We start from the raw sequence: 15,173 nt of genomic DNA, 5'->3' as shown, positions 1-15,173 counted from the left end.
TGATACCACTTGATAGAGACAAAGGTGTCCCGTCTTTTGATGAGATGGTGGATTTCGCTTTGGTGGAAGTCGACTTTGACGATCCGACTACGAACGTGCGAGGACGTCGCGCCTTAGCAATCGCTAAACCAACTCCGAGAGGTTATTGACCACGCCGGAGCACGATCAACCTGACCACGAGGGTCTGTTTCCTGTGAGCAAACGAAGAACAAGCAAGAAACTGAGATTGCAATCTGGATATTGCGAATATAAGATGAAAGCTTTATTGATCAAGGTGGGGTTCTGTGACGCCTTTGTCTGGTCGTTGAACACAAACGAAGTACGCGAAGTTGCAGCTATGGCGAACTTTTAATCTAAACAAAACCCAAAGTCTAAACGGTGCCCTACGGGCTGTATATATGGAGGAAGAGAGGGGGAATTGCGTGGCCCTTGGTGGAGGGGTCCGAAATCAACCGTATCTCTTGTTTCCCCACACATACGGACTCTAAAAATAGCCTATACTAATGTATTTCGAAATTACATGGGCCTGGCCCAATAAAAAGGTGACGCAGCACCTATAATAGCCTCTGGACGAAATTTATGAAGTGGCATCTTGTATATTTTGTCCAAGGCTTCGTGCACTCTTATGGTGGCTTCAAAGACCTGAAATCATCACTCGTAACTCCGTTCTTGTTCCCCTTGCGCATGCCATCATCTCCATGCTTTCTCTTGCTCCAATGTTCATCCTTCTCCAAGCTAGGCCCTTCATTTTGTAAGCAAAACAAATGTATCCAATTTAGGCAGCATCATATTCTCATGAACATTAGAATCATTACCAAGAAACGAAAGTACCTGGTAATTTAGTTGGCGTGCGCGAGCTCTAGTAATTGGTCCAGTATGTATAGCAGCAGGGGTTGTGGGTGTAACAATGGTATTGATGTCCTCATCATCTTGGCTCCTACATATTCTACGAAGATCTTTATCGGTCAAACCGCATACAACATACGTTGTGCCCTTTGTCATCGGTATGTTACTTGCCCGAGATTCAATCATCGGTATCATCATACCTAGTTCAATCTCGTTACCGGCAAGTCTCTTTACTTGTTCTGTAATACTTCATCTCGCAACTAACTCATTAGTCACATTGCTTGCAAGGCTTATAGTGATGAGCATTACCGAGAGGGCCCAGAGATACCTCTCTGAAACACGGAGTGACAAATCCTAATCTCGATCTATGCCAACCCAACAAACACCTTCGGAGACACCTATAGAGCACCTTTATAATCAGCCTTTTACATTGTGACGTTTGGTAGCACACAAAGTGTTCCTCCGATATTTGGGAGTTGCATAATCTCATAGTCTGAGGAACATGTATAAGTCATGAAGAAAGAAGTAGCAATGAAACTGTAACGATCATAATGCTAAGCTAACATATGGGTCATGTCCATGATGTGATCCCGTTCATCAAACGACAACACATGTCCATGGTTAAGAAAAATAACCATCTTTGATTAACGAGCTAGTCAAGTAGAGACATACTAGGGACAATATGTTTTGTCTATGTATTCACACATGTACTAAGTTTCTGATTAATACAACTCTAGCATGAATAATAAACATTTATCATGAAATAAGGAAATAAATAATAACTTTATTATTGCCTCTAGGGCATATTTCCTTCACTCGCCGCCTGGGAGGGACACCTATCCGGCTTTCACCATCGCTCACCACCTCACACTGCCAAGTTACACATGCACACACATGTGAGCAAAAATACATACTAGATGGAAGATCATCTGAATCACTAGAGTAGTGGGATTTGATGGAGGGGGAAGAAAATCTATCAGCTTCGGTTGCAAAATATTTGATGAGGGTTCGAGAAGATGAAGAGGAAGTTGAACCTATTTCGTGGGGGAAGATTTGAGGCACTGCGTCGGGGAGAGGACTGGATATTTGCTAGGATATATATATTTTCCATGGGGAAAAACACTGGGAGAGAGATCGGGAGGGGCTGGTGAGAGAGAGAGAGATGTTTGCCGATTGGTTCGTCTTTGCAACTGAAGGTCCAACGTGGCATTTATGCTGACATGGCATAGCTGCATGTTGGGATAATGGAAGTAGTGGGTGCTTCGTAGAATATTGAAGTGGACAATTTGCATGTTTAAAGAATTGAGACCAACTTCTTAAGAGTGTAAGTTACGATTTGTATTCCCTCGAACATTATTACTTGAAATAGAGTGCAATATTTATCTCAAAAAATAGGACCCTGATAAGTGCCGCATGTGTGACACGAACACATGGCAACTCCAAACATCTTTGATGGCAATTTAGTGACGCAAGGATGACAACTTTAGTTGTCAAGCATGACCACTTTCTTTTCAGATGTCCAGTTTCAATTTTGTTTCTTTGGTTTTGTTTTTCCTTTTCGGATTGCAACTTTAGTTCTAAAAAACGTCGGGGGCGGAGTGATTCGTGTCACATGTGACACTTATCATTTGGGAAAAATAACGATATACACATATTCTAGAAAATAACAAAAAAAGGGAAATTGTGAGCGTTGTGATTTTTTATTTTTTGAGGGAGGAGCGCAAGAGAGCTCCTATGCGCCGCTCGTTGCGGCGAATTGTCGAGCGGACGCACAGGCGCGTCTCCAGCTGGGCCGGCCCATTAGCGCAACGCAGTGAAAAAAATCCCAAAAATCACTGCTCCAGGGAGGGATCGAACCAGGGACCTTGTTCTAGGAACGCACGAGCCTAGCCAACGGGACAGATAACCTTTCTCGCTTTACTTACGCGCGCGAAGCTAAAAGTTAATGTAGATCCGACCATTTTGTGAAATTCCAAACGTGAACATTATTTTTTTAAAGTGTTTTTTAAAAAGCGAACTCTTTTAAAACTTTAGAAGGAAAACTCGAAAGCTTGAACTTTTTTTGAATATGTGAACAAAGTTTTGATAAAATGAACACTTCTAAAAATTCCGATCATTTTTTTGAATTTAGGGAACAAAATTTTGAAATTGAGAACAAAAATTGATCATGAACATTTTTTGAAGCACGAACATTTTTAGAATCTTGAGAACAAATTTTGAAACGGAGAACAATTTTGGAAGCACGGACAATTTTTTAAAGCATGAACATTTTTTTGAATCTTGAGAACAAATTTTGAAAAGAAGAACAAATTTGGAAGCGCGAACGATTTCATAAAGAATGAAAAAAAATTGAATGCCGAGAACAAATTTTGAAACCGCAAACAAATTTGAAAAATCCCGAACAAATTTGGAAGTACGAACATTTTTTGAAAATGTGAACAAAAAATTGAAAATCTGGTACATTATATGAATGTCGTAAGTTTTGAACTTTTTTACGTAACAAGAACAATTTTTTAATTTTGAGAACATTTTTCTGAAAACTGAACATTTTGTGGAAACACAAACAAATTTTGAATATTTTGAAAAAAAGTGAAGATAAAAGAAAAGGGAAATTTGGAAATCAAGTACATTTGTTGAAATCCCTGAAAGTTTTTCAAACATGAAAATATTTTGAAATCATGAACAAAATTTTGAAAACAAGAACAAATTTTGAAACATGAACAATTACTGAATTTGTGAATAAATTCAGAAATCAAGAACATTTTTTGAAAATCCTGGACATTTTTTGAAACATGGACATTTTTTAAATTGTGAATGAAATTTTGAACACGCGAACATTTTTTGAAATTTGGAACAATTATTTGTAAATGTCTAACAAAAGAAACAGGAAAAAACATAAATAAAAGAAAAAAGAGAAACAAAAAAGAGAAGGAAACAGGAACAGAAAAGGAAAAAAAAAGATTGACCGGTCTAGGAACCTTCTAGAAGGTTCCCAAAACCGAAAAAACTGCTGGGCAACCTCTGGAAGATTCCTAAAACCGGAACCTTCTACGTACAACAGATGGGCCGGCCCAAATTGCTCGCTCGCTCGCCCTGTCTATGCGACGGCTCGACAATTTGCCGCAGAGAGCGGCAAATAGGGTTTTCCGGAGCGCAAGGTGTGTGAAGGCAACGACGTAGAGTCGTGCTGGGCCGTGGCGCCTGGTTGTGCAAAGGCATAGGTCCATTCATAACCGTGGTTGTGCAAAAGCATTGGTCCATTTGTGTTATGTCAGAGAGCGTAATATTCCTATAATAACATAAATAAAAAGGAAAGAACAGTGGCACTCCAGACCGTTGAAACAAGTTAACGCACCTAATTATATTGCGTCTGCCGGGAGTCGAACCCGGATCTATTGCTTGGAAGGCAATTATCCTTACCGTTGGACTACAGATGCTTTGATGTTTCCATTTTAAGATGAAACACCTTAAAATCTCATTGGTATTTCCTTTCTACCCCACCACCATAAGTCAGCAAATCCACCCATGCTTACGGAATGCGCACTGGAAAAGTTAGCAAAGACTATTTGATGAGGCCATCAAATAGTTTATTATTGTTATTATTGAAATTGCTCTAGTAACAATGGGGTTATTCAATTTTTTCTGAGGCTGTCAACTAACTATATCAAGAAATAACAAAAGGAAGAATGAAAACACTCTGGTAAACAATATGTGGATGGACATTACAAGACAAACTAATATTTAAAACACCAATAATTAGTGGTCCAAAAAATAATAGCACCTCCATTCCTTAATATAAGACGTTTCTTATATTAAAGAATGGAGGTAGTAAAATTTACAAAATGAAAAATAAGAAAACAGAAGGAAAATAATACACTGCTTGTTGACCCATCCAAATGACCGAATTGCTTAAGCGCGCGCACGGAGATGCAAATGCTACGTATGGCTCATTGCGAGCAATATGGCAATGCTTGCTCACGTGTGTTCACTTAAGGACCAGTCCATCTTAGCTCTGGTTTTGGGAACCTTAAACCGGTTTTGGAAAAGTTTCGATGGTTTTTATTTATTTATTTTCGCCTTTTGTTTTGTTATTGAATCATTTTTTTATTTTCTGTCTTGTTATAATTATCCCTTTTCCTTTTTCCCTCTAATTTTTTTGTTTTTAAATTTATAAAGATTTTAGAAATTGTGAGCATTTTTAAATTCATGCATGTTTGTCAAATTTTTGAATATTTTCCAATTTTGAAATATTTTCTAAGTCCATGAACTTTCTTAAAAGTTTGTAATTGTTTTGGATGACGAATTGTCTTTAATTTGTGGATATTTTTAATTCATGAACATATTTAAAACTGATGTCTATTTTTTAAAATTGTTGTTTTTCAAAAAATTCATGAATATTTTCCAAATTGATGAGGATTTTGTTGAAATTTAAGAATATGTCAAAATCCATGGATATTTTTAAATTCATACATTTATTAATATACATGAAGATTTTTTTTTCTGAATTGTTTGGATTGCTTACTACATGTGTCCTGTGGTATTTTAAAAATGCTTGCTCACGTGTGTTCACTTAAGGACCAGTCCATCTTAGCTCTGGTTTTGGGAACCTTAAACCGGTTTTGGAAAAGTTTCGATGGTTTTTATTTATTTATTTTCGCCTTTTGTTTTGTTATTGAATCATTTTTTTATTTTCTGTCTTGTTATAATTATCCCTTTTCCTTTTTCCCTCTAATTTTTTTGTTTTTAAATTTATAAAGATTTTAGAAATTGTGAGCATTTTTAAATTCATGCATGTTTGTCAAATTTTTGAATATTTTCCAATTTTGAAATATTTTCTAAGTCCATGAACTTTCTTAAAAGTTTGTAATTGTTTTGGATGACGAATTGTCTTTAATTTGTGGATATTTTTAATTCATGAACATATTTAAAACTGATGTCTATTTTTTAAAATTGTTGTTTTTCAAAAAATTCATGAATATTTTCCAAATTGATGAGGATTTTGTTGAAATTTAAGAATATGTCAAAATCCATGGATATTTTTAAATTCATACATTTATTAATATACATGAAGATTTTTTTTTCTGAATTGTTTGGATTGCTTACTACATGTGTCCTGTGGTATTTTAAAAATGCTTGCTCACGTGTGTTCACTTAAGGACCAGTCCATCTTAGCTCTGGTTTTGGGAACCTTAAACCGGTTTTGGAAAAGTTTCGATGGTTTTTATTTATTTATTTTCGCCTTTTGTTTTGTTATTGAATCATTTTTTTATTTTCTGTCTTGTTATAATTATCCCTTTTCCTTTTTCCCTCTAATTTTTTTGTTTTTAAATTTATAAAGATTTTAGAAATTGTGAGCATTTTTAAATTCATGCATGTTTGTCAAATTTTTGAATATTTTCCAATTTTGAAATATTTTCTAAGTCCATGAACTTTCTTAAAAGTTTGTAATTGTTTTGGATGACGAATTGTCTTTAATTTGTGGATATTTTTAATTCATGAACATATTTAAAACTGATGTCTATTTTTTAAAATTGTTGTTTTTCAAAAAATTCATGAATATTTTCCAAATTGATGAGGATTTTGTTGAAATTTAAGAATATGTCAAAATCCATGGATATTTTTAAATTCATACATTTATTAATATACATGAAGATTTTTTTTTCTGAATTGTTTGGATTGCTTACTACATGTGTCCTGTGGTATTTTAAAAATGAATATAAAACCGCCGAAGTAAGAAAACCAGCCGAAACACATAAAACTCAGAAAACATGATAGAAGAAAAACGTTTTTAGAACTGTTGGCAAAGAGGATTTGCTCATAGTGGCCCAGCCAAGCCATCATCGGAAGTCAATGGCCTGGTATGATGCTGGGCCTGACATGCGGTGGTGCACGGCCTGGTGTGATTCAGAGCGGCCTTAACGAAAATAAAAATAGAAAAAATGCGTCTGCCGGGAGTCGAACCCGGGTCTATTGCTTGGAAGGCAATTATCCTAACCGTTGGACTACAGACGCAATCATGTCACAATTTAAGATGCCATTTTCTTTATCGGAGTCATTCTTATTTTCCACTAGCACGAATCAGCGAATCATTTTTGCACTTACGGTGCACTGCACATTCACAAACAACGCAAACACGGAAAACAATTGATGCCCTCATCAACTGAGATTCCCCCACTCTTGTTGTGAAATTACTATGATAATGTTTCAGATTTTTCTAAGGTGGTCAACTACTCGTAGAAAAAAAAATAGGGAAGAGAGCAAAGCACTCGAGCAAACAACATGCAGACGAGGCAGACAGCCTAACTCAACAATCACCTCACAGTTTTTGCTAGAGCATGTTTTTAGGACTACCTGCTGCGTTGACAGACTAACCAAAAAGCGTTTTTGCTTGCTGCAGAAAGGCACTCAACTGCCTCGGAGACATGTTGCTTATCATCAGGACCGATGCCACGACGCAGCCCAAGCCTAGCATCAGTAGTAGCGGATCGATGAAACAGCGAGGAGGACGTTCCCACTCACCCCACACACTGTCCCAGATTAATTAAGTCTCTGTGTATGTTTCTTGCTTGCTTACCGATGGTTCCATGAAAAGGCAGCTCGCTCGCCTTCTCATGTCCGCATGAAAAGGCAGACCAGATCAGATCAGCTCAGCTGACTAACCAAGGTGAAGTAGTACTAGTAAACTAGCTCAAGCCCAAAGGAAAAATGATCAGTCCAGACGGATGATTTCGTGATTGAAGACGCATCGTCCGTTGCCCTGACACTCGTGCCAAAGACCCACCGGTCAGATGTCACCACTCACAACAACTCGGCCCGCCTTCTGTTCTCAAGTCACGCTGAACGAGCTTGTCCAAAACCTGAAGCACGTGACCAGAATACGGAATACAACAGCCGTGTAGTTGGCTTGTTTGGATTCTAGGGGGACAGAGACCAAGAAATGCAGCCATCATGCTAGCAAATAATAAGGTTAGTGTGCTTTCAGTCAGTTAGGCTCGAGAGCGAGGCATGAACAACACACAGCAACCCCGACAAATGTATCAGTAATAACAGATTAAGGTACAGCAGACAGAGCCGGACCAGCAGGGCTCTGCGATGAAAAGGGAACCAAACCTACAGCGTAAAGGAGCACTAATAAACATCCATCAGCATTACCACAGAATGTCCTTGCAAGATCAGGCGCATAATCTACATCGTCCTCCTTTGACCAGAGTACATCCGGAGTACTACACAGGTCCATGATCGGAGACACGGCTACATGCTGCAGTCACCCCGGAGAAGAGGACCAGATGCCGATCGATCCATGACCCACGGTTTCGATTGCAATCCACATGGATGGGACTGGGACTGGGGTAAAGGAGAAAAAAAGGAAAGCGGCCAACTTATTGCGATCACCGGAGCACAGCATCATAACTCATCGGCGTTGGTAGAGTACGTCGGCCAGGTAGGCAGGCTCTCGATCCCCACTGTACCACTGCTAGTGGTACTGAAAAAACAGAGATCATAACGCGCAGGCGGCCCTACCATGAGATACTGACTCAGACCGATCGATTTGCCATTCTAATGATACATCTCCTACATTGTGGAATGGCTTTGAATGATTATACTTTTATTTCACAGAGACGAGCAATATACAGAGGAGAGTGCCAGTGCCCGTGCTGTGTCAGGAGCGACACAGGAGCAACACATCGCCGAGCACTCGAATACACTGGAGAGACTCATTCGTTCATTCACTGTAACAAAATATGGAGTGAACATATGTGTTAGCTACCCATGCAGACAGCACAATCAAGAACTAGTGCCGGACACACAATCAAGGTCACAGGCTCCAAATGCCATGGAACATGTTCCTCAGCTTGCTCCCGCCAAGCTTCTTCACGATCTTCTTAGCGTCCGTCACGTTGGTCTCGGCAAGCTTCTCGAGGTTCCTGACATTCGTAAAAGGTTCCAACAAATGTTGTCAGCATCAATGTATTCAGAAGTCCAGAATTATCATTCGATCGTTTTAATGTTGTGATTACCTCACGTGCTCCGATGACATGATCTTCCTCCGGCCGGAGTTGCTGTCCGCCAGATGCACCAGCGTCGACAGCAAGAACCGCTTCGCCGGCGAGGGCTTCTCCTCGTCGGGGCCTAGCAGCTGCAGTATCTGCGCCACGTTGCGGTCATCCTGGACGAAGCGCTTCCGGTTGCGGTGCACGGACATCATGGCGCAGAGCGCCTCCGCGGCCATCTCCCTCGTCTCCAGGGATTTGGCCGCCTGGACGATGCCCACCAGCTCCGGCATGAACCCGGCGTCCCCCATCGCCTTCTTGGTCTCCTCCGACACGTGGCACAGCCGGTGCGCCGCTTTTAAGGCGGAGTGCTGCAGCGTGGTGTCGCCGTTACGGAGGAAGAAGAGCACGCGGTTGAGGAAGACGGCGCCGATGAGCCGGTCGATCGAGTCCGGCGACGAGAAGCACAGCGCGTCGATGGCGCGGAGCGCCACCTCCCGTGTCTTTGAGGAGCGCGGGATGCCCGGGTCCAGCGCGCGGACGAGGGACTCGGCGGTGCCTTCTTGGAGCACCACCTCCCTGGATGAGCTGTCTCCGGAGGCGATCGCCGCGAGGAGCTCCATTGCCTGGATTTGCGCCCCCTCGTCCGCGGGGCCCTGCAAGAGCGACACGAGCACCGGTACCGCCCCGGCGTCGGCCACCATGTACTTCCTTATCTCCTGGACGCCCACGAGGCTCCTCAGCACCCGGCACGCCGCGCACACGAGCTCGCCGCCGCTGGCACGGTGGTCGGAGCAGATGTTGACCAATGCCGTGACTCCGCCGTGCGCGGCGACGGCCCACGCGTTGTCGGCGTTCTCGGTGAGCTTGCTGAGCACCCGAGCCGCCCGCTCCTTCGCTGCCGTCCCGGCGCCCGTGTTAAGAACCCGGATCACCGGAGCGATGACGCCGCCGCTGACAAGGTCGCCTTTGCAAGAAGCGTCATACCCGGCGATCACCGAGATGGCATCCAGGGCCTCTTCTTGGACGCAAGCGTCCGGGGACTCGAGCAGCCCAATGAGGACGCCAATTCCGTCGGCGACGTCGGACACGACGACCCGCACGGACTTGTCGTCGTCGCGCAGCACCTCGTTGAGCGCGGCGGCGGCCTCCCTCCGCATCTCCGCTCCGCCGACCCGGAGCCTGGCGAAGAGGTCGCGCACGTAGAACCGCAGGTCCTCGCGGCTGGCGCCGGCGCACGGCCGCGGCACGACGAGCGCCCGCGCGCGCGTCAGCGAGCCCGAGGCGCATATCTCGTCCAGCCGCGCCAGGTGCGTGTCGAGCGTGGACGCAACGACGTCGAGGTCGCTCCGCAGCCGCAGCTTACCGCCTCCGTAGTGCCGCCCCTGGCTCCGCGGCACCAGCTCCCGCGCCTTCCTCACCGCGTCAACGACGTCCCGTAGGAGGCCATCGAACGCCTCGTGCCTCTCCTGGCCGTCGGAGGCCGCGATGACGGTGATGTCCGCGAGGCCGGCGTGGAGCCGGTTGAACCTGTCCCTGATGAGCTGCCACTTGAGCGGGAAGAGGGAGGCGGAGAAGGAGGCAGAGATGAGAGAGTTTATGGCGTCCAGTGCCGTCGCGAGCCTCCCCTGCTCGTCTTGCTCCGCTTCTTGGCCCCCCGCCTCGCCCGCCGCCGCAAATTCTCCCATTCTTCCGACGAGCTCAGCTCAGCTCACGCGCAGACCCTTACCACGTCGTCAATTCCTGCCGTTGCATCGAGCAAGCAAGAAAGGGACGAGGAGCAGAACAAGCGGTGGAGCTATTACTAGTTATGGTATGCGGAGACGGCGGGGGAGTGTGACGACTGTAACTGCAAGGTGGTGAACTGGCGATGGCTCAACTCTTGAAGGCAAGCTCGACTTCAAGGTAGTTAATGGAGTTATGGAGGCGGAGGCGGGGCCGGTGGTGGGTCCCCCGGACGTGGGCGCAGCACGAGCGCGGACTGTGGATGCAGTCGGACTCTGGGGAAATGCGTCTGTGCCCGCGTGAGTGAGGACGAAGGCTTGGGGATCGGTGCGCTGTGGCGGAGAAGAAGCGAAGGACGGTCGACGGAAGGAATGAGCCCCGGGGGTCTACGAACTAGGATCGCGTGACATGCCCAGCAATGCTACACGTACGAAAAATGTTGGGAGACGCTACTATTTTTTTTTGAACTCACGGAGATGCTACTGTAACGTGGTGCAAAATGATGTACGTTGGCCAAGTTGTCGAAGTGCCTCCAATGTTTTTTTTTTCAAGGAACTTCACGGAGCTTTAATCAACGAATGCATTCGCAGGAAGCTACTGATGGGGAAGATAGGGATAGTGTCTAACTAGCTCTCGGTCACATTAAGCGTACAACCATGATTAGTACAGAGATGTGCAGGATCATTTGTTGATCTTAGTACATGTTGAATACGAAAAGAAGCAAAACTAAGAGCAAGCTCTTCAATTTCAGTGAGAATTGGTGCTATCACCGCCCGATCAGTTTACCGAGAATTCCAGAGATTAACTGCCACCAAATAGCAGGTTTCCATGATCACATGTGTGTAGCCGCATAATGTAGCGAAGATAACTCCTTCCTTCAGAGCTAGGGCGTCGGCATTGAGGAGGTCTGTGACTCCTAGGAACGGCTTACACCATGCACCCATGAATCCCGAAGAAGAGCGGGCGACACCCCCCGCTCCAGCGTTGCCATCATCGAGATGAACTGCACCGTCTGTATTGATCTTGATATGAGAAACATCTGGGGGTCGCCAGCCATAACCGTACAACGTTAAGGTATGCTATCGTGGCAACTCAAGGAGAGCTAGGTCTCTCTGATCCTTCTCACTGAGCTGGCTGGATCTATCCTTTCCAGGTCATGCGTCACGCGATTGCGATACATCCAAACGGCCCACATCACCGCGACAATGATCGCTCTGTCCTTTTCAGAAAAATGCGGATCACATAAGATATCCCTTGTCCATGTGTGAGGACGGAGCCTTGGCGCATGTATGTCAAAGAGCAGTCGGGCTTCCTCCCAAAACCAGCAGGCATGAGAGCAAAGCAGAAGGACATGTTCCAAGTCCTCATCCAAGGCGAGACAAATCTTACAGGTGTTAATTTCTCTTATGTGGCGATGCTTCAAGTTGCACTCATCCTGTATGATGCCTTGCATCACACGCCACCAGAAAAACCTCACTTTGGGGATTACTTTGAGTTTCCAAATAGCATTCCACATATGTTGTTGATCCACTAAAGTACCGGTCATTTTCCCCTCGTCTAAAGCCAAACGCTCTTTTTGATTCACGAGAGCTCAATATGCCGATTTAGCAGAGTAAATGCCCGATTTCTCATGTGCCCAAGCGAGAAAATCGTTGCCCCCTCCTTGCCGCAAAGGAATGTTTAATATGGTCACCGCATCCGGTGCGATGAAAGTTTGTATAACAAGCTCCTATCGACATGCCCTGTTTTCTGTATGGATCAAATCATTGGCAGCCTGAGTTGCCGTGTTCGCTAGCTGCAACATAGGAGACATTGAGACGGTGGAGGGAATCCACTTGCCTTCCCACACCGAAATAGAAGTTCAGTCTCAGACCCATTTAACAGGCCCAATTTGTAATGCATCTCATCCCGCTACAATCGCCCTCCAAGTGGCAGAAAAGGATTTCGGGACCGTGGCTTGTAAGAAATCGGAGTCAGGAAAATACCTACCCTTCATAACCCTGATACATAGTGAGTTAAGATTCATCATAAATCTCCATCCATGCTTCCCAAGTAGTGCAAGTTGAACAACTGAAGCTCGCGGAATCCCATTCCACCTTTAGTCTTAGGCATGGCCGATTTCTCCCAAGCAATCCGATGGAAGGATCTTCTATCCAGAGAGCTCCTCCATCGGAATTTTGCCATTCTTGAGGTTAATACTTTGCACACCTTTTTGTCAAGAGAAAACAGCTCGTGCTATACGTTGGTATTGCTTGGATTAAAAATTTCAGCATGGTCTCTCTACCGGCGCAAGCGAACAATCTCTCTGACCAACCTTGCACCTTACCTCGAGTTCAATCCCCTATATGATCAAAAGTACCATTGTTAATTTTTCCAACATTGGTGGGTAAACTGAGATAACGCCGTGAAAAAACTTTCACTTGAACACCAAGAAGTTATTTCAGACTTTGCCTGAGAGCTGCGGGTGTCGTGGAATTAACACGTCAGATGTCCTAGCGGAAGGACTTAGTCGTGGAGCCATCGCAACGAGATTATCTTAAAGGGTTAAACCGGAACAAAGGACACGGGAAGTTTATACTGGTTCAGCCCCTTGCGGTGAAGGTAAAGCCTACGATCCAGTTGTTGTGGGATTGATTGATCTCGATGAGCAAGGAGCGAATTCGCTTTACCTATCTCTCGAGCTATTGTTTCTTGTCCCTGAACCGCCGCTGGGTCGTCCCTTTATATACGTAGGTTGACGCCCGGCCGGTCTACAGAATCCCGAGGCCGGCTCATACAAGTGTCCGGCTCGGTTTCTTCCTTTCCCTAACTTACTGATGAGGACATGACTACCTTCGATATGACCAAAAATATTGGATACATGCATATTTGTCAGGTGATTTCTAGTGCAAACTATTCAATAATCTATTTATGTTATCCAGAACAAAAATACTTCACACACTTTTATGTTTTGTCTAATTGCAGGTGTATGGGACATTTGTACAATCCACATATGAAGATAAGGAAGAAGGAGATGTTTATTTGCTGTTCAAAAATTTCTCTCACGTCACTTTTGGCCCAAGATAATATAGAGTCCAAGTCTCTCACGTTCTAGACTCATATTCGGACTGCACAGACATACCTGACTCAAAACGTCAACAACTTTTTCATACAGACTCCGAATTGGGTGATTCTTTTTTTGTTGGAAAGTAGATTTCGTGCTCTTTCCAAACCAATTGGATTCACCTTAAAATTCGTTCGGGGCGTTGAGTTATGGACAAAACAATTTGATGCTGCAGCAGAATCCGAGTCAAACTACAAGTCCAAAGGTGTTACGTCACCTCCACTTGGGCCCATTGGCCTTGTACGACCTAGGGTTAGTTTTAGGCTGCGTTGGGATGTCCTCCCACCTTCTTGGCCGCCACCCCTTGCTCCTATATAAGTAGATCCATCTAGTAGCTTTTCCCTTAGGATTTGTTTAGTTAAAAGTTAGCCATTGCAACTTCGTGTACTTTGTTTGTGTCCAACGACCAGACCAAGACCGCTTACGGATCCCCACCATTATCAATACTTCATATATATTTGCAATATTCAGATTGATTTTATCATATTCTTGCTTGTTCTTCGATTGCTTGCAGGAATAGACCTTCGTGGTCAGGTTGATTGTGCTCCGCGCGTGGTTAATAACCTCTCGGAGTTGGTTTAGCAATTGCTAAGGCGCAACGTCGTGCACGTTTGTAGTCGGATCATCAAAGTCGTCTCCACCAAATCGATAGTTATCATCTCACCGAAAGATCGGGACACCTCCGCCTCTATCAAGTGGTATCAGTTTTCAGGTTGCTCGGTGAGAATTTCCAGCTTTCCCTAGATTAGATTTATTTTCTTACCTATTGTCCAAGAAAAAGCCACAAAAAAAAGTTAGATATATTCATCCTTTGTCCAGGCCAGTCTGAGCCTTTGCAATATTCTTTTCATTGTTTGCATTATTGAATTATCGGTTGCATCGTTCGTATCGAGTTGCTGGGCTTAGTGTCTAGTTCGTTTAGAGTTTCGAGTTCTGTTCACATTAGTCACGCCGCCGCTGCATCGTTATCCCTTCCGCTGTCCACCACTCATCCATCAATTTCCACCACGTGCTACCCACCGTTCATTGTCATAATCATAGTTGAGATCATTCACATCTTCGCTTACTCCAGTCTGCATCTTATCTAGTTTGTTTTGGAGAGAGGGAGAGAAAAAAAAGATAGAGAAAAAAAGAGAGAAAAAAAGGAAAGAAAAAAAAGAGAGAAAGAAAAAGAAAAAAAAGTGTGATGAAAAAAAAGAGAAAAAAATCGGATCTATCTAGACTCAATCTCGTAGTTGAATTCGGATTGGAATCTGTTTTGTGCACTGTTCAGTAAAACAGACATAAGTTTCTCATACGAATCCGTTTTGGCTCCACGAGTACTCAAATGAAAGCTAGCGACGAGCCGCATCTAAATAGTTGTAGAAGCTAATAAAGTATTTGACACCTCAAAATCGGCTTCTAAATAGGTCTTTTTGCCCTCTGAAGTTCGCAAACACAGCTTATTCCAGTTTTTCAAGCAAGTTTTAGAATTTTTTGACTCCTCATATCAACTCAGTGATTCTTTT

At 43.9% G+C, this 15,173-nt stretch overlaps 1 protein-coding gene and 2 non-coding genes across 3 annotated transcripts; all 3 read right to left on the bottom strand.

Annotated features, from left to right (window-relative positions):
• Positions 1-4,211: 4,211 nt before the first annotated feature.
• On the bottom strand, positions 4,212-4,283 carry TRNAG-UCC (transfer RNA glycine (anticodon UCC)). Its single transcript has one exon. It is a non-coding gene; the product is annotated as a tRNA-Gly (tRNA).
• Positions 4,284-6,786: 2,503 nt separating this feature from the next.
• On the bottom strand, positions 6,787-6,858 carry TRNAG-UCC (transfer RNA glycine (anticodon UCC)). The gene has a single exon. It is a non-coding gene; the product is annotated as a tRNA-Gly (tRNA).
• Positions 6,859-8,431: 1,573 nt separating this feature from the next.
• LOC123044550 (vacuolar protein 8) lies at positions 8,432-10,936 on the bottom strand. Its single transcript, XM_044467320.1, has 2 exons — positions 8,865-10,936; positions 8,432-8,771 (listed from the first exon to the last, which is right to left on the bottom strand). The coding sequence occupies exons 1-2, from the start codon at positions 10,523-10,525 to the stop codon at positions 8,663-8,665; spliced, it is 1,770 nt and encodes a 589-aa protein (XP_044323255.1). The 5' UTR covers positions 10,526-10,936; the 3' UTR covers positions 8,432-8,662.
• Positions 10,937-15,173: the final 4,237 nt, after the last annotated feature.

Source organism: Triticum aestivum, chromosome 2B (genome assembly GCF_018294505.1).
Source record: "Triticum aestivum cultivar Chinese Spring chromosome 2B, IWGSC CS RefSeq v2.1, whole genome shotgun sequence".
Taxonomy (NCBI): domain Eukaryota; kingdom Viridiplantae; phylum Streptophyta; class Magnoliopsida; order Poales; family Poaceae; genus Triticum; species Triticum aestivum.
This window is presented reverse-complemented; position numbering and strand designations above follow the sequence as displayed.